Here is a 25,045-nt window from a genome sequence, read left to right as displayed (position 1 = left end):
GCAAATAGTTCTAAAATATATAGTATATAAACGGTATTTACTATTTGTGCCATATACAATGCACGCATAACACACATGTATGTAGTATTTATTAAAGTTACTATATTTACTTACACATAAAAACATTATACTGTTAGACAGTATCATTCGCTATACATCAACCTTTTATGTCTTTAGCTAACTACATATAATATATTCTTGGTGTCTATACGTAGTTCATACGCCGTTACAGTTAGCAGGGTATTCAGCTTTGGCTTAGGTATTATTTTATAGCTACTAAGTTACAGCAAAAAAATGACCTAAATAGTGTCCATCCCTTATCTCAATTTAGAACAAGGACGGATCGATGTCCTCCCTTTTACAGGTCACTCTTGTCTTTAGTATTTTCATTAACTTGATACGCCATTGGTCAAATACATTTTATAAATATATTTTCTGCTAACATTGATGTTTTTATTTAATAAAAGTTTATTTTTATTCGGCGCTTGAACTACTCACAATTTGTTGGACATAATTAAAATAAAATCAACGCTCATACGCATATAACATTTTTATACATCAGTTAACAATCATTATTGTCAGTTATAAATCTATTTTATGTCTTTTATATTTATATATAAATTCGCGTCTAGTAGTAGGCAGTATTAACACAATTATGTTTAGATATAATAAATTCACTATTTACTTTTTATTTGCAGCAAGATGTGTTTTATGAAAACAAAAAAATAAATAATTTTGGTTTGATATTGAAATTAAAATTTGAAAATGAAATTTTAACATGTTTAAACGATGAAACTGCGTAGATTTCTTAAAAATAAATAGCAAGAAGTGTAGAAAACAAAGTACTCTCCTATTTAAATTAGTTGATCATCTGATTGGTCGTAGTGTGGGAAAGTTATTATTTATTCACTTTTATTTTTATGAAAACCAAAGTAAAGAAAGTTCAGTTTCATCGTCCAAAGATGCTGTAAAAGTTTCCATAACCATTCAAAAATTAGTTTGTATATTTACACCCTGTATGCTCAATTACGTTTTTGACTGTATCGTGAACCGCATAGAAATTAATATTAATATTTGAAAGTATATACCAACTTCGTATGTGTATGGAGGTGGTATACTTTTTAGGGCCAACTCTAAGAGTAAAAAAACATAACTCTTCGTTAGTAGCGCCACCTGTCTTAAACTTAGATGAGAACGTAATAAAACAGACGACGCTTTCTAACACAGTTCGAAAAGAATTGTATATTGCTTTTGTGCCAGTATTTCTGAGTCATGGATGCAATGGTTATTATTTAATTTAGTTTTATAATTTATAGTTTATTAATTCAATAAACCACATCTCACAGGCAATAAGTCTACTAGTTGGCTCAAGACGGATTTATCTAGCACATCAAGTTTGAAAATGCTACGTAGTTAGATGCTTACTTTAGGACACGAGTAGTAGAATATTGCGGAGAAATCAACTCAAAAAGTATATAATTGTATGTTAAACTCAGCATGAGCATCATGTTGAATGTAGAAGCCATGCTTCAAAATCACAATGCTTCATGAAATCTATACGTATTTTTATCTCAGTTCTTCCTGAAAACTGTAACAATTTCATTGTAACAAATGCAAATGTAACACAAAAATATGTTCGTTTTGCGTATTGAATTTATCTCTTAAAGATGTAGACAGATCATAGCCAGCGATAGCTTAGTAGCATCGTATACCTACCTAGAAATCGTTCTGGAAGCGTTAACACTGAAAAGGTGGGGAGATCCGTAGGATTTGGTATCCATTTAATAATTCAAAAGTATACGTATTGTAAAGTTCTGAACCCACAGGCGATAGGTGGCGGCGGAATCATGCGAAATTTTATTCGAACAATTTACTTAGTATAGAAATATTTTTACCAATCCGCATTCTGATCGCAAGCGATCGCATTTCTATACAGTTTAGTGACGTGGCCGTACGTGCGTTCAGACTTATCAATACTGTAATTAGATAATCTTTTTTCATTCAATTCCTTTAACCTGTTTTTTTTCATATTTTGTTTACATACTGGTAATATTTTTCTCCGCCACTTAGGTTTATTTCAATGTCAGCCATAATTCACACATCATATCAGTCTTGGTTAACTTGATAGAATTTGAGCCGACCCATATAGCATTATTACACAAAATAGCTTATCTGTCACACGTGGTAATGTGATATCCAGACGGCGGAGTTAAAACTAGCAAAAAAAATAATAACTTACAAATATTGCTTGCAAGAATAATTCCAAACGTGCAAATAATCAACGACCGTAGCTTATCGAATAGAAAAATCACTGAGTTCACGCTATCACATTTGGCGATGGAATCGTCCGGTGGCGTACGTGTATTGCGTCAATATTTATTGCTTGTGGGTTAGGAGCGGAGCTGTGCGGGGCTGAGTACGAGTTCTCCATCGGTGCCGCCCGCGAAGGAGACGTTTCGTGGCAGCGGGCGGCGCGGAGCCGTGCCTTGCATGGCGCTCTGCATCGCGGCCGGCTGCGACGCGCTCGGCTGCAGCGCTGCGCTCGGCTGCGCGCCCGCGCCCGGCGGAGGCGACACGCTTTGCTGGGTTGCGCTCTGAAATTTTATACTCATAATTTTAAGTGAAATGCCAACGACACCTTGATTGACTCTCCCATCTAGTCCCGCGCCAGCGACGCCGGCAGAGCAACTTTATCTATGAGTGAACAAAAGTTCTTAGTCTCAAAATACCTGTGGCATGGAGGACGGTGGCACGGAGAGATGTGACGGCGCAGACGCAGTCCGATACCTTCGCAGTCTCTCGTCTTCTTCCCCGCTGGAGAGACTGGACACGTCGCAGGAGGAGGCGTCGAGGCGCCGCGCGGGGGAGCACTGAGCCGGCCCGGCCCGCTGACCCCCCGCCCCGCCCCCCGCCAGCGGCATCTCCTCCCCCTCCCCGCATCCGGACAGTCTGATATACCAGAATACGTAGTGCACATACAAACATCTGATATTGAATCCTCAAATCAAATAAATATTTCATAAAATTAACCAAGAACCACCATATGGAATATCCTTATAATTTTAACTACTTGCGTTAATTTGTAACTTGAAACCCTCCTTCCAGGCTAATTTATATCAATCAATCAAATTATCAATCTCCAAAGGAACATTATATCTATCAATCTTTTCCGTTACTAACGTAGTGACTGATGACAGCTTATAGCTGAAACTATTGGCCGGAGGGAGCTGAATTTGGCATGTATGTTCCTTGGTAGGCGTAGGGTACCAACAAGAGAAGATGGATTATCGGAATAACTTCCGGAATCTGGGTGGTTGGAAAAAGACACATTGAAAACATACATCCTCTCAAAAATCCCAGCCCCAATCCTTGCAACCTTAACATTCAGTGTGTTTATGACAAGCTAATTTATACTTAAGCTATTAATCATAAATCCTTACCTTCTGTTCTCCTTGTAATTGGTCCGCCGTCGACAGCAAGGCTTCGCAAATATACAAAAGGCGATACGCAGCAGGCAGCACGCCAAGCCAGCGATGATAAGAGACGGGCCCACCAACCTGAGGGCCGGTGTTTTGAAACCCTAAAAATATTAAAACATGAAGGGATTAAGTAAGATTCCGATCTTCCGACGTCCGTCGACGTCGAAAGTCCTTCACCTGAAGAAAACTGTGCCTCATAAAGGAAAATAAACTCAAGTTAAATCAAAAATTGTACGGTTAGTCATACTACCCCTTTTAAAGCTTAGATTCTCCTGCAAAGGTTGCAGAAGTCTTTTCGTATATAAGCCTAACTTACCTAATTCAGGATCATGGTAATAGGCGCACCCTCTCCCAAAAGCTGAAGATGTTACTGGGATTAGCGCCAGGAGCATAACGAGGAGAAAAACTTAAATGTTGCATTGTACCTTGTCGCCGGTACCGACGAAGAAGACGACTAAATAAGAAATCTTGCACGGGAATAGCTTCGTATGAAAGCTTGACTTACCTAATCCAGGATCGTCATAGGCGCACCTCGAGCGCCTCTCCAGAGATATTAAGATTTACCTATCCGGCACTCGCGCCAGGATAATGAGAAAAGTCAGTCCCATTCTACCTTGTCGCCGGTACCGACGAAGTACACGACCAGACCCAAAGCCAGGGTGCCGAGGCCTGCGTACAGCAGTCTTGCGACGCCCCATGGCTCCCCGGGCGCGCCCTCCGCCTCTCCGTCTGACTCGGACGATGAGCCGTATGAGGCATCTCGCACCTGGAATATAGTTAGTTGATAGTTAAACAATGCGTTACCCAACTGTATTATAACTTAAGAAAATACTAGCAGCCACAGTATAGACGTGCATTACTTATTCTAAGTCTAGTCGCGAAAACAACTCTAAAGAGCGACTGATCTTGCAAGACAAAGTAGAGGGATGCAGACTACGTGGCCACTAGCCAAGTGAAATCCACAGGAATAGAATCAATGACTTGGCGGTAAATCGTGAACAAAGCTGTGTCCACTTCATCGTGAAAAGGAGAAGAGACATTGTAAAGACAATTAGACCTCACGGTCCAGCAACCGGTATAAATGCTCTGCTTGTAGGTAGCAAGTACTTTATCATGTTTATCAAAATATTCTTCTTCAGTCATTGCACTCTTCACAAAGTGGTTGTGGTCATTAAAGTCTAGCGGGGTGATTTTTCACTCGCTAAGATCCCTGCATACTCTTTCGCTTCATCCACATACATCATCTCTTCACGAAAGCTCAATGAATTAACGAAACACGTCCTGAGTCCGGTCCTGATTTATAGGAATAGACCTCAAGACATTCAAAGGATAAGTACCCGATTGTTCCTGTGCCATTTGCCTCTCGGGTCCCTCCTGGCGCCGGGGTGGTCTCCGAGCACAGAGCAGCGCCGCGCGGCTCCCCCCGCGCCCGCAGCCCCCCCGCCGACGGACACGGCCGCCGCCTCCTGCCACGCCGCACGCCCAGCCGCGCACTGAAATTGTGAACAGTTGGTATTTAGATAAGTAAATAATGTTTATTGTACCTTAGTGGCATAGTACGTCAAAATGTTATACTTTTGGGATTTTTGTAGAAATTGATTTATTTTAAAAATATGATACAAAGTATCAGTTAACGACGTCGAGAAAACTTATATTTAAGTTACTACAGCTTCCAAAGCGCAAGTGTAGAAGAAATGCAGCATTTTCTAAATATAGATCCGTGGACGAGTGAACATTGTGTATAGTAAAGAGTAGTGATTAAGTTAAAATTAATGATTTCAATGCAATTTAACTGTAAGTTTATTTACATTTTACAACTAGGTATTATGAGGAAGCAGTTGTAGATTTATATAGAAAATAATTGCACGCGTGTTCACGCTAATAGATATTAAAATTTTAACACAAAAAATATCTGTAAACTCTAGAATAACAGTAGACTAAACCGATCATACAAACAATATAGTGTAGTATAATAGTGTAGGTAAACATGATTGGCCTTACATCCGCCACTAGGTCAAAGTTTCCCACGCTCCCACAACCAAGTCACGATTTCGATAAACAGGAATGAGGACATATAGCCAATTGCCACTGGATTTGTGGGATTACATTGTATCGGGCCGATGACGGTATATCATGGAAACGGCCGCGATAAAAACGATATAAGTGGTAAAGAAGCGCCGAGCTCTGGGAAAACAGGAGTTTTGATTTTGCGTTACGGGACTTGTGATTTTTATTTCAATTTTGTAACGTTTCGTGTGGTTTTTGGCACATTAAAATAGGACCACTTCCTCTCTTTCCCGTGGATATTGTAAAAGGCGACTAAGGTATAGGCTAATGAACTTGGGATTCTGATTTTAGGCGATAGGCTTAAAATCAGCCTCAATTTGAATCTCAATTTCATCATTAAGCCATACCCATAACTGATCGAGGCCCTTCAGACTTTGCGAGACTGTTAACTCTGTCGTCCCCGTCAGAGATAAAGACAAGATATGATAATATGTATGTATGTTGAGCATAATCAACACATATTACACCGCTTTTCAACGTGGCCAATATAAGAGCTCTTACGTACAAATAAAAACCCATGTAAGCTGAATGATAATAAGTACAAATAAACATCGGACGCTTATTTACCTAGAATTACCCTTACGTAGCACGAAATAATGTTCTTCGTTAGTCTTGAGATATCTAAACTACCGGGGCACCTGTAGACTGCTCAAAGCAGTCTACAGTAATACACAAAATACTAAAAAACAAAAATATATTAGGTATCTAGATATTGTTCAGTTATAGAATTAATGGCAAATAAGTACATTTTCTAGCTAACAGTAACTCTAACTCTATCGTGAAAGAAACCGTTGCAACAATTTCATAATTCGAATTTTATACTTTTATTTTTAAAACCGTTCTATTTCACCAGCAACAAAATAAAACATTTTAAACCGGCGACGACGTCGCGTGCGTCGCGCCCACGCCGCGTAATAGCATTTTCTCGAGCATAAATCATGTAATTTTGCAATGCGGATTAAAATTATTTACATGCCATGCTTGTTAGCTAGCGGTAGGTATATTGTTGCATGCTGATTGCTGGTGCCATGCAGGCGTTGACATTAATGTAATGATAGCGTTGAAGGGCTATTATATTCTCAGAAACATTTATCTGTATATAGGTACCAATAAGCTTTCAAAGGTTAAAACTATGTTCATATTTTTAAAACTTCTTCGTTTTTCAGTTTTGGCATTTATCTAAATTTTTTGGTAAATAAAATAAGTGAACCCCAGAACCCACAGCACAGTTGCGTAGGTTTCCAACTGGAAACACGAAAAGATAGAAAGAGTTTCTAAATATAAATCTAAACGGTTACCTACAGCAAAATATTTTTATTTTTCTTTATGTCACATCATCTCTCCACCACATTCATCATTTAGTAATAATGACTGCAGTGAAATACCGCAATGTTGACACACTTCATTATAAACAGATCAAAGCCGGCGCCTCGCTATGCAGAATAAATATCAGTGACCTGTACTAGGTCGGGAGGCACAGATTACACAGCTAGCTCCATGCTAGCTCCAATTCGAGACTTTGAAATTCGAATCAGAAATTTAGAGAGAAGCATGCTGTGAAAGTACGAATAGACAGCTAACACAGTAATTTGAATTTGGAATATGTGTTCACTCTCACTTCACCCAATTCTGAGCTGCAATTCAAGATATTTGAATTTGACACATGAAGATGAACTAAACAGATGTCTGAGTTCGGTGACCACGGATCATCACTAAAAACAAAGTCGCTATTTTAGTCTGTTTGTCTGTAATCTTTAAAATTACGCAACGGATTTTGATGCGGTTTTTTGTAACAAGTACCTAGAGTGATTCAAGAGGAAGGTTTTTATGTATAATAACATAATTTTGCACCCGTGCGAAGCCGGGGCGGGTCGCTAGTTCTATTATAACATGATTCGAAACGTCCGAGATAAAATAAAGGTACGTTACGTGCGAGTTTAATACCTGTTTTATTTATAAATAGTATACAACGCAAAAGTTTGAAGTCAGTTCAAACAGATATTACAATGTATACTTATTACCTATCATCGTAAACTCTAAATGACGTATGACAAACTCCAATTCCTAAAAGCAACCACACTACGTAATAAAATTTTCACGTAAAAGCTACACAATTACCAGTAAACTAACATCTAAACACTTAGCATTGACATATAATTACGTCTATATCCCTTGCGGGGTAGACAGAAACAGTCTTCAAAAGAGTGAAAGGCCACGTTAAACGGTATGGCTTAAAGATAAAATTGAGATTTAAATAGTGACAGGTTGCCGGCCCATCGCCTACAAGAAGAATCCTAAGTTTATTAGTCTATCCTTAGTCGCCTTCTACGACATCTATGGAAAAGAGATGGAGTGGTCTTATTCTTTTTCTATTGGTGCCGGGAACCACACGGCCACTGGTTTAGATTATCACCTCTTTATTGTCAACACAAGCTCATCAATGTAATACATACAAGTGGTTTTTCTTTTATTCATAAACGACCACGCACCGAGCCCCTGAAAAGTAGGCTTTGTAAGCGATAGTGCGTGCCTTCAAACTATTTTTAGAATCTGGGACTGTATAATACCTATATATTCGAGTGTTCTGCCTGTGAACTTCGATAGTGTGGACGTTGAGTATCAGACTTGGAAAGCGTTATGCGCTTTGTATATACAATTAGGTTCTATTATACCCATACATATTAGGTTCTACTATTTCCGTTGCGGAGTAGACGGAGCCAACAATCTTGAAAAAGCTGAATAGCCACGTTCAGCTTGAATATGGAATTAAGATTCAAATAGTTACAGGTTGGTAGCTCATCGCCTACAAGAAGAATCCTATGTGTATTAGCCATATGACATTTTAGGATAGTAACTTTACTGCACACATTTGTTATCATTTTGCTACACTTCGTAGCACTATGCTACACTTCGTAGCACTATGCTACACTTCGTAGCACTATGCTACACTTCGTAGCACTATGCTTCACCTCGAAGCATTTTGCTACATCTCGTAGCACTGATGCACCTCGTAGCACTATCTACGCCTCGTAACACCATGTCACATTTCATTGCATTTTGCTTCAACACACGTCTTGATTATATATATCATCGTATATTATTACGCACGTCTTTTTATATTTTTATACTAAAATACGGCTAAAAAACATAACAATTATTAACAAACAATCGATTATTTTTCCTTTCTATAAAATTTCTATCATAAATCCAAACAAATTCAAACCAATGAACACGGATCTACGCGAACATGTCTCAGTATAATATGAGTGAACAATTCTCCACAATTATCTGGCAAATGCAATGTTTCGTTACAGCCACTAATGGGAAGGCTTGCCTGATATGGTTTTAAATGTATTCAACGTAGAATATTACTGGAAATTACGTGAATAAAATCCTATTTCCACAAATAACACGGCGTATTTTCCCTTTATGGGGTAGACAGAACCAACAGTCTCAAGAAGACTGAAAACCACGTTCGTTCAGCCATATGGCATAATGATAGAATTGATAGATTAATTTAGTGACAGGTCGCTATTCCATCGCCTAAATAATTCCTAAGTTTATTAGCCTTTCCCTTGATTGACTTTAACAATCTACACGGGAAGAGAAGCAGTTGGCACACACTACGCTACCAGGCCAGCATGTACTAGACGATTATGCGCCCATTCTCTTTGTCGTCTTTTACGACATTCATGGTTTAGAGATGGTTCTACTCTAAAGTGCCAAAAACCACACGACCCATTACATTTTTAGGGAGTTAGTGATATATCGGGGTCCAAAGAGACGTTATTCTCACACATCACTCAATAACGTGAGAGTTATCGATCAACCTGTTAATCATAGGTCGGTGCTTCGGATATATCGTGCAATATCGACACCTGCATTACGAAGCCTTGACATGCTAATTATGTCAAGCGTTTCACAATGCTTATCAATTAAAATAGTTTTACATGCATACATATAATATACATATAATCACGGTTTTATCCCTTACGGAGTAGACAGAACCAACAGGCTTTAAAAAGACTGAATGGCCATGTTGAGCTCTCCGGGGAAGAGTCCGTCCAGAGAGTCTGGATGTCATTCATTGCCAGAGAATATAATCATTTTAATTTTTAAAAAATTACAACAGACTCCATCGAAATTGTTCGACACTCAAAATTTTCTCACAGTAAATTAAAATTAAATTTAAAATATAAAAAGGTGACCTAGCGAATAACACAAACATAAGAGTTCAGTTTATTAAATTTAATTGCAACATGACTGTTGTTCCAATTTCGCAAACCAACCTGCCCTAATTAGAAACGAGTGTGTATGTTCTTAATTTGGACTAGAAACATATCTGACGCCCTGGAACTTTATAATATTACTGTACAAGCTGTCCGTCTATGGAATGCTCTTCTTGTCGATATCAGGAAAGCCCAGACTATTGATACATACATTCATACATAAAATCACGCCTCTTTCCCGGAGGGGTAGGCAGAGTACCTCTTTCCACTTGCCACGATCTCTGCACACTTCCTTCGCTTCATTCACATTCATAACTCTCTTCATGCAAGCTCGGCGGTTTCGGGTACTTTTGACCTGACCCTATTAATAGATTCAAAAATCTCGTTAGGTCTCATTATCTTTCTATTCTATCGTAATAAATGTTATTATTATGTATTTATGCGTATTTGTATTTAGATATATGTCTATTCTGTGTGCATTATGTATGTTGTCAGACATTTGCTAAGATGCCTTAGTCATCATCTTATGTAGAATTGAAAACAACTATATTCTCAAAAAATTATAATAATAATTCTTATAATGAAAACGTATTTTTTTTCACTTACTTGGTAATAAAAATTCAATAGCAATAATAGTAAATCCTGATGAAGCTTATTTATGAATTAGGCATTCGTTATTGGTTTCGGTGAAGGTTAGTCCGCCATCGGCTGAATTTCGCCATTAAACTTTGACCCTGGCACCGGTCGCCCCTGCCCGTGGGTTGACGGCTATCAGACTAGACAGAATTGTGCCGTGTGGTTCTTGGTAAGGGACATTCCATATTTACCCGTGGGTATCGTAGGAGGAATTAAGCGGGAAATAGGCAGCAGCGATTCTTACGCTGATATGACAACATAGTCAAGAACCAACCCAGTGTAGTGACTATGGGTAAAATCCGTGTATCCGGTAAAATCAGTGATTATCAGAAACTTATTTATTTTATCGGTTTCATACGGGGAGCTACGGAAGGTTTTTTCAAAGAATCGAAAATTGTGGATACTCAAAATGTCAAGGCTTCGCAATGCAGGTGTCGATATTGCACGATATGATATGAACCTGTGACCCAGTGGTAACACGTTGAATTAATAACTCATAAATCAAGGTATAACCAATCTACCTCCCGTACCTAATTTTCGACAGACTAGAATAAAATTATGTAGAAGAAGACTAAGTACCGCATACCAGTGCGTAAAAACTAATTATTATTCGTTGGTTTCAAGCTGACAGCAACCAAACACAAACTAAAATTTTGCAATCCAACGCAAAAGAACCGTGTGGTTTTTGGTACTCTACAATAGAACAACTCCATATCTTTCCCGTGGATGTCTTGAGAGGCGGCTAGAAAGGCTTATAAACTTGGGATTCCCCTTGTATGATATAGGCTAGCAACATATCACTATTTGAATCTTTCTATCTATATATTTGCTATAAACGTATTTCGCTAAACGTGGCCTTTCTGTCTTTCGAAGACTATCTACTCCGCAGGGGGAATAGACGTGATGTATGTTTGTATGTAGATTATATTTTTCGAGTAAAGTAATAGTAATCTTTCTTTATCAATATAAGTATAACAGTACAGAATCAATCAGTTAAGAGATTGAGTGGTCCTATTCTTTCCTCTATTGGTGCCGGAAACTACACGGCACAGAAAATATAATCTTACGTTGCAATATTCTGTTATTACTCTATATACTAATGTATGTAATAGTTTGTCAATAAAAGCGAGGTTCTCGAATTCGCGATGAACATTTGCAGAGTTCGGGGGGCGATAATAGCTTCCGTGCGATAACTGAATGGCTGCTGACAGCCCGCTTGCTTTATAAACGTGGCTATGTAAACCAAGAAAGGTTCAAATTGATCCAGTAAAAAGTACTAGTGGAATTACCAGTGTGCCAATAGCTGGCAGTTTATAGACGTTACTGTGTAGGTAAACCAAGGGGAATTTCAAATTGATCTAGCGATAAGTATGAGTACAAAAGCGAGTATACGATATCTAAAATCCTGCTTCCTTTAAAAAGGTTGACGTATAAACTAAGGTTCACATTTGTCGAGTGGAGTGTGCAGATGGAATGGTAACTGTACTATTGCTGAATGGCTGCTCACAGCGCTTGCTTTAAAAACATAAGTTTGTAGGCCAAAGATGCTCTATATTGGTCGAGTAGAGCTTGCAAGTAGATTGGGAAGTGTGCAATAGCTGAATGGTTGCTGACAGCCCGCTTACTTTATAAACTTTGCCGTGTAAACTTTGTGTAAACGAAACAAGGATCAAATTGGTCGAGTGGAGCGTACGAGTGGATTGGCAAGTGTGGCATGGCTACTGTCAGCCCACCATGCTTTGTAAATATTGCTGTCTTAACCAAAGAAGGTATTGATCCAGTGAAATGTAAAGCGAACAATGTATTATGAAAACTTGGAATATAAACGCATAGACGTCGGAGCGATTTTCACATTGGACAAGCTGCTATAGTCCATATTTTCTATATGTCTAACAAAATGGAACTGACAAATAAAACGAAATCTGATGGTATGACATCCCTCAGTTGCGACTTATAGTCCCTAGTCTTCTATTGTCTTATATTATTCTGTCTTGCACGCGAAAGTTGAATGGTTGCTTCAGTGATAGTGGAAAAATTAATTGTCTATTTTGTATTTATATTTTTTTAGCAATTCTACTGCCTAAGTAATGCCAATTGCGTAACACACACTTACGACGACTTAATAAGCTCACCTACTGTTATAGTTATACTAATATAGATAAAAAAAAATATAATACAGTAAATATTTCACCTATTTTTCATACACTACCTACCACTCGCCCAATGTACCTCATACTTAAACGATTTTTAACAATGACGTGTTATTGATATCATTGATCGCCTTTCGATACGTGATGATGGCTCAGGTTAAGGCTGTTTTACATTTAGGTTGGAAATTGTTTACTTAATATTGCAGGAAAGGTTCCGCGTATGCCGTGTGGTTCCCGGCAAAAATAAAAAAAAGAATAGTAGGTACCACTACGTCTCATTGATGTAAACTTAGGATTCTTCTATTAGGTGATGGGCTGTCTGACACTATTTGAATCTCAATTCTATCATGAAGCCAAACAGCTGAACGTGGCCTATCAGTCTTTTCAAGACTGTTGGCCATGTCTACCCCGCAAGAGAATATAGACATGATTATATGTATAGGTTCCGAAGGTACTAAGAGTGCAACTCCATAGGGCAACTTGATTGTGTGAGAGGAAATTTATCAAAAATTTTGTCGATTACATATTTCAGCTTAATTATAAAGGAAGTTTGTGTCAATCTATGCATTTGAATTAATTTTTTTTTTTTGATTTTTTTATGATATCTCTGACTAATATATCTTCTCTACGTAGGGACCTAATTGCATTATTTTCATAACTTTATAACCTAGAATTTTAACAGAACCAGAAAACGATATCGAAATAAGTAGGAAAAACAACACTAAATAGAATAGAATCGAACAAAACTACAATTTTGAAGCGCGGCGACTGCCTTTGAATGCTTTGGCCGAGTTGCGAGTTGCTATGCAGTAACAATACCACAGAGTAAGCTATACAAAAACGTGTTATGGAAAGAGGTACCTTTTTAATTTAGAAGACTTATAATGAAAATAAATGTATAGGTATTGGTTCGAATGTGATTCGTGGGACAGATAATTTTTTTTTAATGTTTCATTTTCGCGATAAGTTTTCTAACCACTATGCCGTGTGGCTCATGGCACTTTAGAATAGAACCACTCCATATCTTTCCCATGGATATTGTAAAAAGCGACTGAGAAAAGGCTTTTCTATCTCTAACTACAATATTTTTTTTTTACCAGACATTTTTATTAACCGGACAAAGTGGAAAGATAATGGCGGATGTTGCAATAGGGTATAATATGCAGATGTGAGAGATAGATTTTTTATTAGGAACGATTTCCATCAGCTAATACCATTTAAAAAAACATTACTCCAAAAACCTTATATTCATATTATTTAAAAGCAGTTAACCTTCCAATATTATGACCATCGACGTGGCACATTCCAAGTATGACTAATACATACTATTAATGCGAAGACTAAGGACTCGCTGTACTAGACAGTCAAGGTTTTGCGATCAACCGCGGATACATCAATGTATATAATTAGCATATAAAAACTATTTTTATTTTATGCACTAGCTGTCTCCTGCGACTTTGTCCGCCCTAAAACGCAATGCTGATCCCCTGTATGAGAAGTGCGGGTAGGAATTTTTATGTCAGTTTGTAAGTTGGATTAAGCGAAATTGAATCACTCTTTGAATCTTAATTCTATTATTAATTATGCATGGTTTAAGACATCCAGCTGAACTTTTAGTCTTTTCAAGACTGTTGGCTTTGTCTCCACCGCAAGTGTTGTAGACGTGATTATATGTATGTACCAAGCGAAACACGATTTATGACTTTTTCTTCTAGGTCCGAAGATAAATAAAGTGAAAACAGTCCTGTGACACGTTAATTCACGTAATGAATAATTTCAAAGTATAGCCCGGGGCTCCGAGCGGCCATGCATATGTCTTTGTTCTACGTAGGTACTCATAGTGGAACAAGACGACATTATTCAAGTAATGAGGATGCTCGCTTTCAGCCAGGCAGGCATTCGTTACATACAAAGAGACGGCTAATACATGTATGTATGTATATGTTGAAGTTGAGACATGTCTGCTTTGTTTTTTTTTTAATTGAAAATTATTTTCTACAACTTAGTTATCTGCGTTGGTTTGTCTATTTAAACGGAGAATTTTAAAATGATGCAATAAAAATAACTTAGATAATAACTTAGCGAAATTGAGCGGTATGAATTTAGGTTAAGAAAAAATGACTAAACTAATAAGAAATATGCATAGAAATGATCTCCACTTGATCCCTTACCGGGTGAACAGAGCCAACAGTCTCACAAAGACTGAAAGCCTACGATTAGCTGTATGGCTTTAAGATGGAATTAAAATGAAGATGCTGGGAACCACACGGCACATAATAAAAAAGCGGCAAAATATTGATTGATAATGAAATCCAGAACAAGATTAAGAAGTGTATAGAGTCTGAATAATCCACTCAACCATTATTTTTGCACGTTTTCAAATAATTAAAAATACATTCTTCATATGACTATATATACATTCGTCTTACAAAAGAGTTTTTACATGATCCTATGATTTGACCATAGTGTCAAAATTTCTAATTGGTCTTATGAGTGCTGACAAAATAAATAGCTTACGTAATTATTTAGAATTCTATTAAAATTGAACAAGTGACTATAAAAACTACGTGCTTACCATAAAAATCGTAATGTATTCTATCTATGGTGTTTACTGGAAGCACGAACTGTTTTATCTCAAAATCGAGCGATTCAGTATGCAAATTGTACTTAAAATTAGGTCGAGAGTAAAGGCACCGTTAGAGTTCAATTAAAGTTACTTAATAGCTTAGTAACAAGAATGACGATAGAAAAACTGTTTTTTAACTTAGAGGTTGCATTTAAGAGTTTAGTTTTATGTCAAAAATTAAGTATTCTTCTATATATATATGAGCCGTGTGGTTCCCGGCACCAATACAAAAAAGAATAGGACCACTCCATCTCTTTCCCATGGATGTCGTAAAAGGCGACTAAGGGATAGACTTACAAACTTGGGATTCTTTTTTAGGCGATGTAAAAAAAATCCCAAGTTTGTAAGCCTCTTAGCTAGCAACCTGTCACTATTTGAATCTCAATTCTATCATTAAGCCAAATAGCTGAACGTGGCCATTCAGTCTTTTCAAGATTGGTGGCTCTGTCTACCCCGCAGGGAATATAGACGTGACCATATGTATGTATGTATTCTTCAATATTTTTTCAATCTAACTATGTTTTTCTATCAACACAATCCTTCTTTCTTCCAGATCCCTATCATCCCTCTCTTTTCTTATTCAATGTCTTGAATTAATTTGATGTTATCCTAGGTCTTGCTTGCGTGCCAATTTGAAACTAAAATTGGTACCAAAAATTAGTAATATTTTTGCCAACTTTCAGAGTATAAAATAATAATTTGTTTTAAATTGATCCGACGATATGTACGATGTAAACATGACTAACAAGTGTAGCTTAATGAATAAAAATAACATTTCATTAATGTACTTAACCTGGCAATTGCAATGGCAATTGCTTTTTAATTAAAAAGGAAACAAAGTTGAAAGAATAAATTACCTGTTCATTTACAAGAACAAACAGAAAATTGAACTGCATATAATTGCAGGCCACTTCACATGCATAACCAATTAGGCTTTTAAATGCTAGTAAAGGGTAAAATTTTGAGGGGAGATACTGAAACGTTTTTAACAACGAATGATAGGTTCAGTTCAATGAAATGGCAAAGATTTAAGGCTTTTACATCTATCTAGAGGCAACTGTCTATTCAAGACTGTTGGCTGTCTACCCCACAAGGGATATAGATTATATGTATGTATGTATGTAGAGGCAACTGAATAATTAACTAACTGTTATATCAACGCAAAGCCTAAACTGTTGGGAATATAGATTTGAAATAAGGCACGGAGGTACTGTATCTCTATCCTCTTGGGACCGGATAACTATAGGATTTTTCAATTTACGCGAACGTTTTCCATTCTTAATAAACTAATTTTTCAGCAACACCGGAATTTTTTTTAAAAATGTTTTTTTTATATATTAATAGCATGGTAACATAATTGAAAAACTTATAAAAGAGCAACAAGGAAAAGTTCAAAATTCACTATTGTTTTTATCAGTTGCCAATATAACTTTCTGGATCACTGAAGCAAAATATCGCATCGTTTATAAAATTGAATTAATTGCATCGTGGTTTGTTATTGCATTATTTTGGTCACAACCGCACGGAAAAACTGACACAGGCTATTTTGTATCAACCACTCTTACCGCCGCAACCACATGTTTCCATCTACGAGTAACAAAATAACAGTTAACTATTATTTTATTTCATGCAACATGTATAACATCAATGTATTTCTGCATATAAAATTTGAGCTACGTATAATATAACGTTACAATATATTATTAAAGTTATTGTGAACTTGTATTTCTATGTTCAATATTTTAAGAATTAATACTTATTTGGTATTTATACCCCTATCACAGATCTAGTAGTATGAAACGGATAACTTAGTTTTTTTTATTTGGTCAGCTGGTAGATTGGTAGAGAATGCCAAACGGCATTTAAATAAATAAATAAATAACGTTGGCACGTTAAATAGCATTACGACGGCAGTCCGACTTTTGTACATTTTTTTGTACAATATAGTGTTAAACATTAAAAAAAAAACAATAAAATTTGAGTACAATGACCTCTTCTGTTATAGTTATAGCTCAATAAAATTAATAATAACATACCCATGAAGTAGGAGGATATCTCGGGAACGGTGCGATCGTCTTCGTAGCGACATTGCTCGGTAGTTCGTGCTTGATCCCTCTTTTAAGACGCTGTTTTCTTCTCTCCCGCGATTTCGCTCTTAGCATAAGAGCTGCCTGCATACTTGCCAGTTTTGTGGCCTAAGGAGAGCTCTGGTAGAAAACTCAGCCGCAGCCAACAGCGACCGATCACGTTAGACCGCACTTTACAACGTTATACAATAACAGTTATTCCGTTGTCACGTTAACGTTCACTCGTTATTCACTCGCGAGTTTTTTATCGAACCTAACTTTTCTAACACTACGGCTAGCGCATCTAATTTATTTACTTCGTTACTAGTTTGCTATTAAATTATTTTGAATCTAGTTTGACTAATTATTTACATTAAATGTCCATGTGTATCACCCTTAGATCAATCCCATCACAGTATTAATTACTTTCAATTTAAAAATTTCACTTTTAATGCTTTAGAATTGGGTTGAGATAGGCACACAAGAAAGGCGCGAAGAAATTTTATTTTAATTAACAGCTAATTGAACGATTTAAGTGGTCGATTTGTTAATCTTAAGTTTAAGATATGTTTGTGAGAAAAAAATTAATGGAAGCAAGCGCAATTTGGCGTTAAATGTTTAGTAATTACTTTTTTTAGAGTTCTTGTCGCATTAATTGCGATCCGCTTTGTTACTCATGTTTCGTTCCGGACATCAAGGCGCAGTCTCTGGTTCTTTGACACCTGCCATCTGACGCTGCTGTGCACTAGATGTCGCTGTTTCATGGCCGGCCCACTTGTATCACTTCACTTGACAATACTTCCATGTAACACATGTTATTGCTAACGATCACTTACACACGCAACCTTCAAACTAAAGCATTATAACGATAGTCGGTAATTAACTATCATAATTGGGAAAGGTGACGTCAATAGGGACCTAACGTTGCATTGTCTCACATTCATGCTGTTACAAATAACTATATGATTTAATAACTAGTTAAATAACACCGATTACATCACACATACACATTTAATATCAATTCAATAATGCATTTTCACATTTACATGCAAATCCATATACATTTCATCCTATAATGTAAATTACATACTGCATAAATAATAAAAACATTGATGAATTTTGGTTTTCATCAAAATTAATTAATGTTTCTATTATCCTTTACTTACATAGTGAATTTGATTTAGTTTCAACCTTTATTTATTTCATTGCGTTGATTACAGTATACAGGTGACAATACATTAGTTTGTTAAATTTTCAATATTTTCGCATTTGTAACCAATACTACGATACCATCTACACTTACCCTCAAAATAATTTTTCACATGCTTATTCTAACATCGACACACAAGCTATACCTCTGACACTTCGCATGGCGAGTGTGGCTCGGAGACGAGTGCGGAGAGCGGGCGGAGGGGGGGCGCGGAGAGTCGGGACTCCCAGTGTTGACAGGAGTATGCGCGTACGCCGGTCGGCGCGGGGTGAGGTGGGGAGTGCGCGTTCGGGCTCGGCGGCGCGGGCTGGCGGCCGTGCTGGCGCGCCTGAACAAGGAAATCGATATAAATCACTGCTAATAGAATAATTGAAAATATTTCGTAAGCTCCTCAGAAACGTAAAAGCTGCATTCTTATTAAACTGGCAAAAAGTAAATTACAAGCTAATTAATTTTTGATGTTGATGCCAGCTGCTATTCTTCCCTAGCGTACAAGTTAATATTGAAAGCTTTGCTAAGTAGCCGATGTTCCAGTCAAATCGATATTTTCACAGAAATGAGAATAAATTATTGTTGTCCCATTTCAGATTTTCGCGCGATAAAAGTACCATGGCGGCGTCGCGCGTACCATACTACCAGGGTCTGATTTAACACTTTCCACAAGATGTTTTCCTTAACCACAAGATCATCCGTAAACAAATAAACTAACGTACGTTACTCAGAAAAAAATCATTAGTAAGTATACTAATTTCAATGAATCGGCTACCTCAACCTTTCAACCAAAACCATTCATAAGAACTACTTTACAGCTATTATAAGGAAAAGACCTCTACTCTAACCTTACGGCCCGCGAGCGACGCGCCGCCCGCCGCCGCGTACATACACCGCCGCCGCGCCCCGCTCACCTACGGCCGCCCATCTCCTACCCGACCCGCGGCGCGCTCGCTTTCCCTGCGTTATCGTAGTCGGCGCGCGCCGGCGCCTCGCCACTCCACCGCATCCGTGCCTCTAGTGACCACCTAGAAAAACGTTCGGGATTTAACCGTTATTAGGTGACGAGAATAACTTTTATAGATGTTTAACCGTTATTTGACACCAAGTTGGCATCATCAAGTTAATAATAAAAATATTATGAGTAGAAACAAAAAAAAATCACAAATGTTCAATCATAAATTCACATTACTTCAATCATTTATACATCCTTATATTGAGTACCTATAAAAGAATCGGATTAATATACGACAATCTTAATTAAATGGTTTAAATACTTAATACTATTAGCAAACTTTGTAAAAACTGCAAACTATGGATAGGTCCTTTGTGGTGCGTTGTTCGCGCCAACTGCGATATAAGTTTAATGGAATAAGCGATCAAACCCGACCGCAATCTAAATTAATGGTTACCACTATCTTGTGTGCCCTCAGTGGGAACTAGAACATATTTACATTACATTAACTATACTTTTACCTAGATAAATATAGTAATAACAATATTTAGTACAGTAACAGTACCTATTAGTAATAGGTATATTAACAAAATGCCGTGTGGTTCCCGGCACCAATATAAAAAAGAATAGGACCACTCCATCATTTACCCGTGGATATCGTAAAAGGCGACTGAGATATTGGCTTATAAACTTGGGATTCTTCTTTTAGGCGATGGGCTAACAACCTGTCACTATTTGAATCCCAATTTTATCATTAAGTCTAACAGCTGAACGTGGCCTATTAGTCTTGAGGCTCTGTATGCCCCGCAAGAGATAAAGACGTGATTATATGATATGAATATGAATTTATTAACAAATTAAAAAAAAAAATTGTTTAAGTTTTGACGACATAGGCATTTCATCCCAATTAAGATATAAAAAAAAAACTGTGAGAGGGAAGACTCACCCTTGGTACAGAAAAAGGACTCGTAATTACATAAGTTACTGTTTTCGGCACATATGTAAGTTAATTTTTTTGCGGTGGGGCACTGCACCGCAAAAAACCTAAAACTTTTACCGGTCTCAATCTAGGATATTGAATGCGCGGCGTGCTGACTATAAGATGTTGCACATTTTAGTTCTACTTATGTGCCGGGTTTAACAATAATAATTTTGTAATATTTTAGTTTCAATTACTGTTTTATAAGACTTAATAAATATTATTGAAAGAACTTACTGTTTTAAAATCATAATAGTTCTAATAGAGAATTTAATTACTAGACTTGATAAAACACCTACCAAAGACAGCGTATAAATTGAATTCATCAGTAACAGTTATCCTTTTCCCCTATACAAAAATCCTAAGACAGAATATAAATCAGATTAGATAGATGTATATCTAATAGGAATGCGTATGATATTACAGCCTCCACCAACATCGGGGATTTCCCGAAGGAATAGTTAGTGATACTGCATGGCTGGGAACACTAACCTATGTAGTTATGTTAGATAGATGGATATAACATTTATTTATTGCTACAATTATAACATACATACATACATATGGTCACGTCTATATCCCTTGTGGGGTAGACAGAGCCAACAATCTTGAAAAGACTGATAGGCCACGCTCAGCTATTTGGCTTAATAATAGAATTGAGATTCAAATAGTGACACGTTACTAGCCCATCGCCTAAAAAAGAATCCCAAGTTTGTAAACCTATCCCTTAGTCGCCTTTTACGACATCCATGGGAAAGAGATGGAGTGGTCCTATTCTTTTTTTACTGGTGCCGGGAACCACACGGCACAATTACAAACATTCTTATGTTACATACATAAAACAGCGTATTTATCCTATAGACAGGGAGGAATGTCTCTAAAAGAATTTAAGGCCACGTTCAGCTGTATGTCTTAATCATAGCATTGATATTTAAATAGTAACAGGTTGCTAGTCTGTCGCCTTAAAACAGAATATCAAGTTAATAAGCCTTTCCCTTTATATATATTTTTACAATACGCACGAGAAGCAAAGCAGATGGTATACACTTTTTTCTTTGCTACCAGGCTAACAAGAAGCTTATAATATATTATAAAAACAAAATATTTTGCAGAATACATGATAAAGTTACATAAAAGATACCTGTGTGCGCTGGAGCAGCACATACAGACCATAGTTCACTAATAAATTACTCTGAGAACAGAGCAAAAAACTGTTTTTGAGATATACTTAGTCTAAAAAGGTGTCCGGTACGTTAGAGCTGTTTGGATTGATATCCATATTAATAAAACAAGGTATAGAGAAATGATTTCTAAAAAGCCTTTTGTATTGTACTAAACAACATTACTGGACTGATTTTAATAAAACTTGCCGACTAACATTTTCGTTTTCTATATGACTAAATTTAATAAAGTTTTAATGAATAAATCCTACTAATATTTACTATATTTACAATTGCAAAAGTTGCAGTTCACTCTCACGTAAAATCTTATAGCCCATAACTAATAGAGAGGTAGAATATTAACTGGAATAACATAACAAGTACTTTTATCCCGATATTCCCACTGGAACGAAGCCCAGGGGCGCAACTAGAAATAATATAATCGCAGTTGAAATTGCAATCACTGAGCCAATTACATAGGCATATAATAGTATCAGTGATGATCAGGCGATCATCATCATCACTGCCGTTCATATTACGTAACGCTTTGCCAAAGCCAGTTAGTTGATCTACATTGGCACTTTGTATTAATTTACATACTGAATTCTGACTAGTCGATCAAATGGGCATAATGACTGGAGTAGACCGACTGAGGTACTGTCGTTAACAGAAGTGACAAGCGATTTACATGAGAGCATGATTTGGCATTTTTTGAAAATGCACGTGCCCGTTTTTGCCGTTAATGATGTGACACTGCTTTTTAGACCCTAAATTTCTTTGAAATATGCAATTGCTTGGGGTTTTCTTATTCCATGTTATATTTCGATCTATAAAGATCTTTAAAATGTAATTTGTGACAGCAAAACTTACAAATATTTAAAATGTTATTATAATTATTAAAATAAAAGTTTCTCTATTTTAATTATTTAAATAAAAGATGCAAAATACCGGGTCGAACGGAAACACTGTGCTGATGATGATGACTGAGAAACGAATACTTTGTTTTTGTTATGATCCAAAAGTAATTTTACATTCACTCATACTATACATAAGTTTACTACTTAAATCTGTATAATCATAGATATTTGTCATTGACTGTACTGCATAGTCGAAGTCTTGTTAACAAGTTGTCTACAAGTTAGTATAAGTTAGTACACGAACAACAAACTTAGCTCTGTGTGCACTCAATAATTAAACATATAGAACAGTAAACCATAGGTTTAATACTCTCTTAGAGATTCCATGCCTAAAAGCTGCCTTGCGCATCACACTATCCACATAAATGAAAGTTTAAGTTTATTATCTACCCGCTTATTACCTATGTTTTCTATGAAAATGCATTGCATAAATTTTATCAAAATAATTGGAATAGTAAATTTTTACATGAAATTAATATTGAAGCGATAAAAATACACTAAAGGCTTACTTTTTAGAAGGTGCACTACGGTTGGTTTTAAATAAAGTGACAGAAAATAATTGGATAAGAAGATGGAATAAATAAAAACGCGTAAATAAAGAAGTATGCAGGGATCGTAGCAAGTGAAAAGATGTAGTCTCTGCTTCCGCCTCCAGGAAAGAGGCGCGATTTTATGAATGCATGTACGTAAATGAAGGATTCTAGATCACTATAATATCATTTTTGTAATAGTATTTACATCAATGTATTTCACCAACATTGACGAAATACGAAATTGCATGAATTATATTCCAATTTTCATACTTACCAAAATCTCATTAAGGGTAACTTCAAGGCTGCATATTAAAAATGCATCACGACTTTCCACTCGAAAAATCCTTCAAAATAATATTACGTAACTGACTAATTTCCTTTTTATGACTAAAGAATGCTGGTTTTTTTATAGCTACATTATGGGGCTAGTGGAAGTTCAAAGAACGTTTAGATCGACCGATAACTTGTATCGTGCCACAACCAACTTAAGAAATATGTGCATTATATGTTGTATACAATCGTTTCCCTGTATTGCCTACGCGTCATTTATTTTAGATTGGATTTTGAACTAGAGCGCTGTTTTAGTAATAGTTGAAAATAAGAGACAATGTTATCTAATGTAAAGAACCCGTGGAATGATTTTTTAAATTAAACATTCGTTGAATTATATAGACACGTCTATATCTCTTGCGGGGTAGACAGAGCCGCAAGTTTCGAAAAGACTAATAGGCCATGTTCACCTGTATAGCTTCATGATGGAACTGAGATTCAAATAGTGGCAGGCTGCAAACCCATCGCTTACAAAAGGAATTTTAAAGTAATCACAACTAGTAATTTCTCCGATAAAAAATGTTATAAAATGATATATTTACATCAAATTATAAGCTTGAAACATACTATTGAAAATAATAAAATTGACATAAAAAGCTCTTTACTTGGTCGTAAAGTTTAGCGCTTTGCTACGAACATACTACGAGCTAAATGAAAGTCAGAGATATAAAATGGCACCAGTTATCACTAACATATGTTTTTCTTCTATATTTCAGTTGTAGAAAAGCCCATATTGAAAAAAATCACCTATTATTCATTAGTTTAGGTACAATAAAGTTTAAAGAAATAAAATAAATTCATTACTTCATAGGTGGGGTGCAAACAGAGGCTATTAAAATATAACTTATTTAAACGACTTTTGAAAGGATAATTTCCCGAATTTCTTCTGAAATGGTTAAATGTGATTTTGTGTAGGAACTTGCGGGTAAAAACTAGTGTGGTTATAGATGTGTTAGATGGTAAATTATATAATATATGGTTTAACCCTCATTGACGAGTAAAAGGGGACTGTGGGAACTGCGTGACAGCAAAAATAGGTTAAATGGTTGACGTCATAGAACCTGCGGCCAGACGATTGGCATTTGATGTTGTTCGCTTGCTTTTTTGTTGTGTTTGATCATTTATAATTTTAGTAAAACTGAAAATAAAATTGTCGATAAAAGCCAGTGATATGTCAATTTTGAGAAATGCCGAAAATTAAACACATATTATTTTATAACTTTTTCCCTCGCGAGACAGCAAAAGTCACAAGATTCAAATCCCACGTTTTGCTGGATGTTTTAATTAGTTTCTAGCCCATCGCCTGAAAATGCCTTTTTCTTGATTGTCCTTTGAAATACAGGTGAAGAAAAAAGAAGCACAGATCATGTACTTATGTTAATTTTTAATGTACCCGTAGCATGACATGCATGGCGCTGTTTTATCGCGCGATAAACTATCGCTCTCCGTTTCACATCATAATAAATAGGAAAGAATAATTTTCGCATGATAACATTTGCGGTCGGATTAATAAAATTTCGTTTAACATTAAGCACGATCTTAATTTTTTAAAAAGGAACATAGTAGTGTCCTCAATTGTTTCCAAGAAAAATAATTTAAATTAGTAAGTCTCCTTTGCAAAGGACGTCACCCCCATGCCATAACGACCGTCAAGTAATTCGATAATCGAAATCCTTCAGCCACTTATAGCTTCTGTCTCGGAAAGATGGTGTTTCAC

The 25,045-nt window shown here is 36.5% G+C and overlaps 1 protein-coding gene across 1 annotated transcript; it reads right to left on the bottom strand.

Annotated features, from left to right (window-relative positions):
• Window positions 1-2,066: 2,066 nt before the first annotated feature.
• On the bottom strand, window positions 2,067-19,344 carry LOC132902302 (uncharacterized). Its single transcript, XM_060946799.1, has 7 exons — window positions 19,303-19,344; window positions 18,609-18,791; window positions 4,817-4,972; window positions 4,093-4,245; window positions 3,441-3,580; window positions 2,730-2,949; window positions 2,067-2,594 (listed from the first exon to the last, which is right to left on the bottom strand). The coding sequence occupies exons 1-7, from the start codon at window positions 19,342-19,344 to the stop codon at window positions 2,391-2,393; spliced, it is 1,098 nt and encodes a 365-aa protein (XP_060802782.1). The 3' UTR covers window positions 2,067-2,390.
• Between the last annotated feature and the right edge of the window lie 5,701 nt (window positions 19,345-25,045).

The sequence above is a fragment of the Amyelois transitella genome, chromosome 12 (genome assembly GCF_032362555.1).
Source record: "Amyelois transitella isolate CPQ chromosome 12, ilAmyTran1.1, whole genome shotgun sequence".
NCBI classification, from domain to species: domain Eukaryota; kingdom Metazoa; phylum Arthropoda; class Insecta; order Lepidoptera; family Pyralidae; genus Amyelois; species Amyelois transitella.
This window is presented reverse-complemented; position numbering and strand designations above follow the sequence as displayed.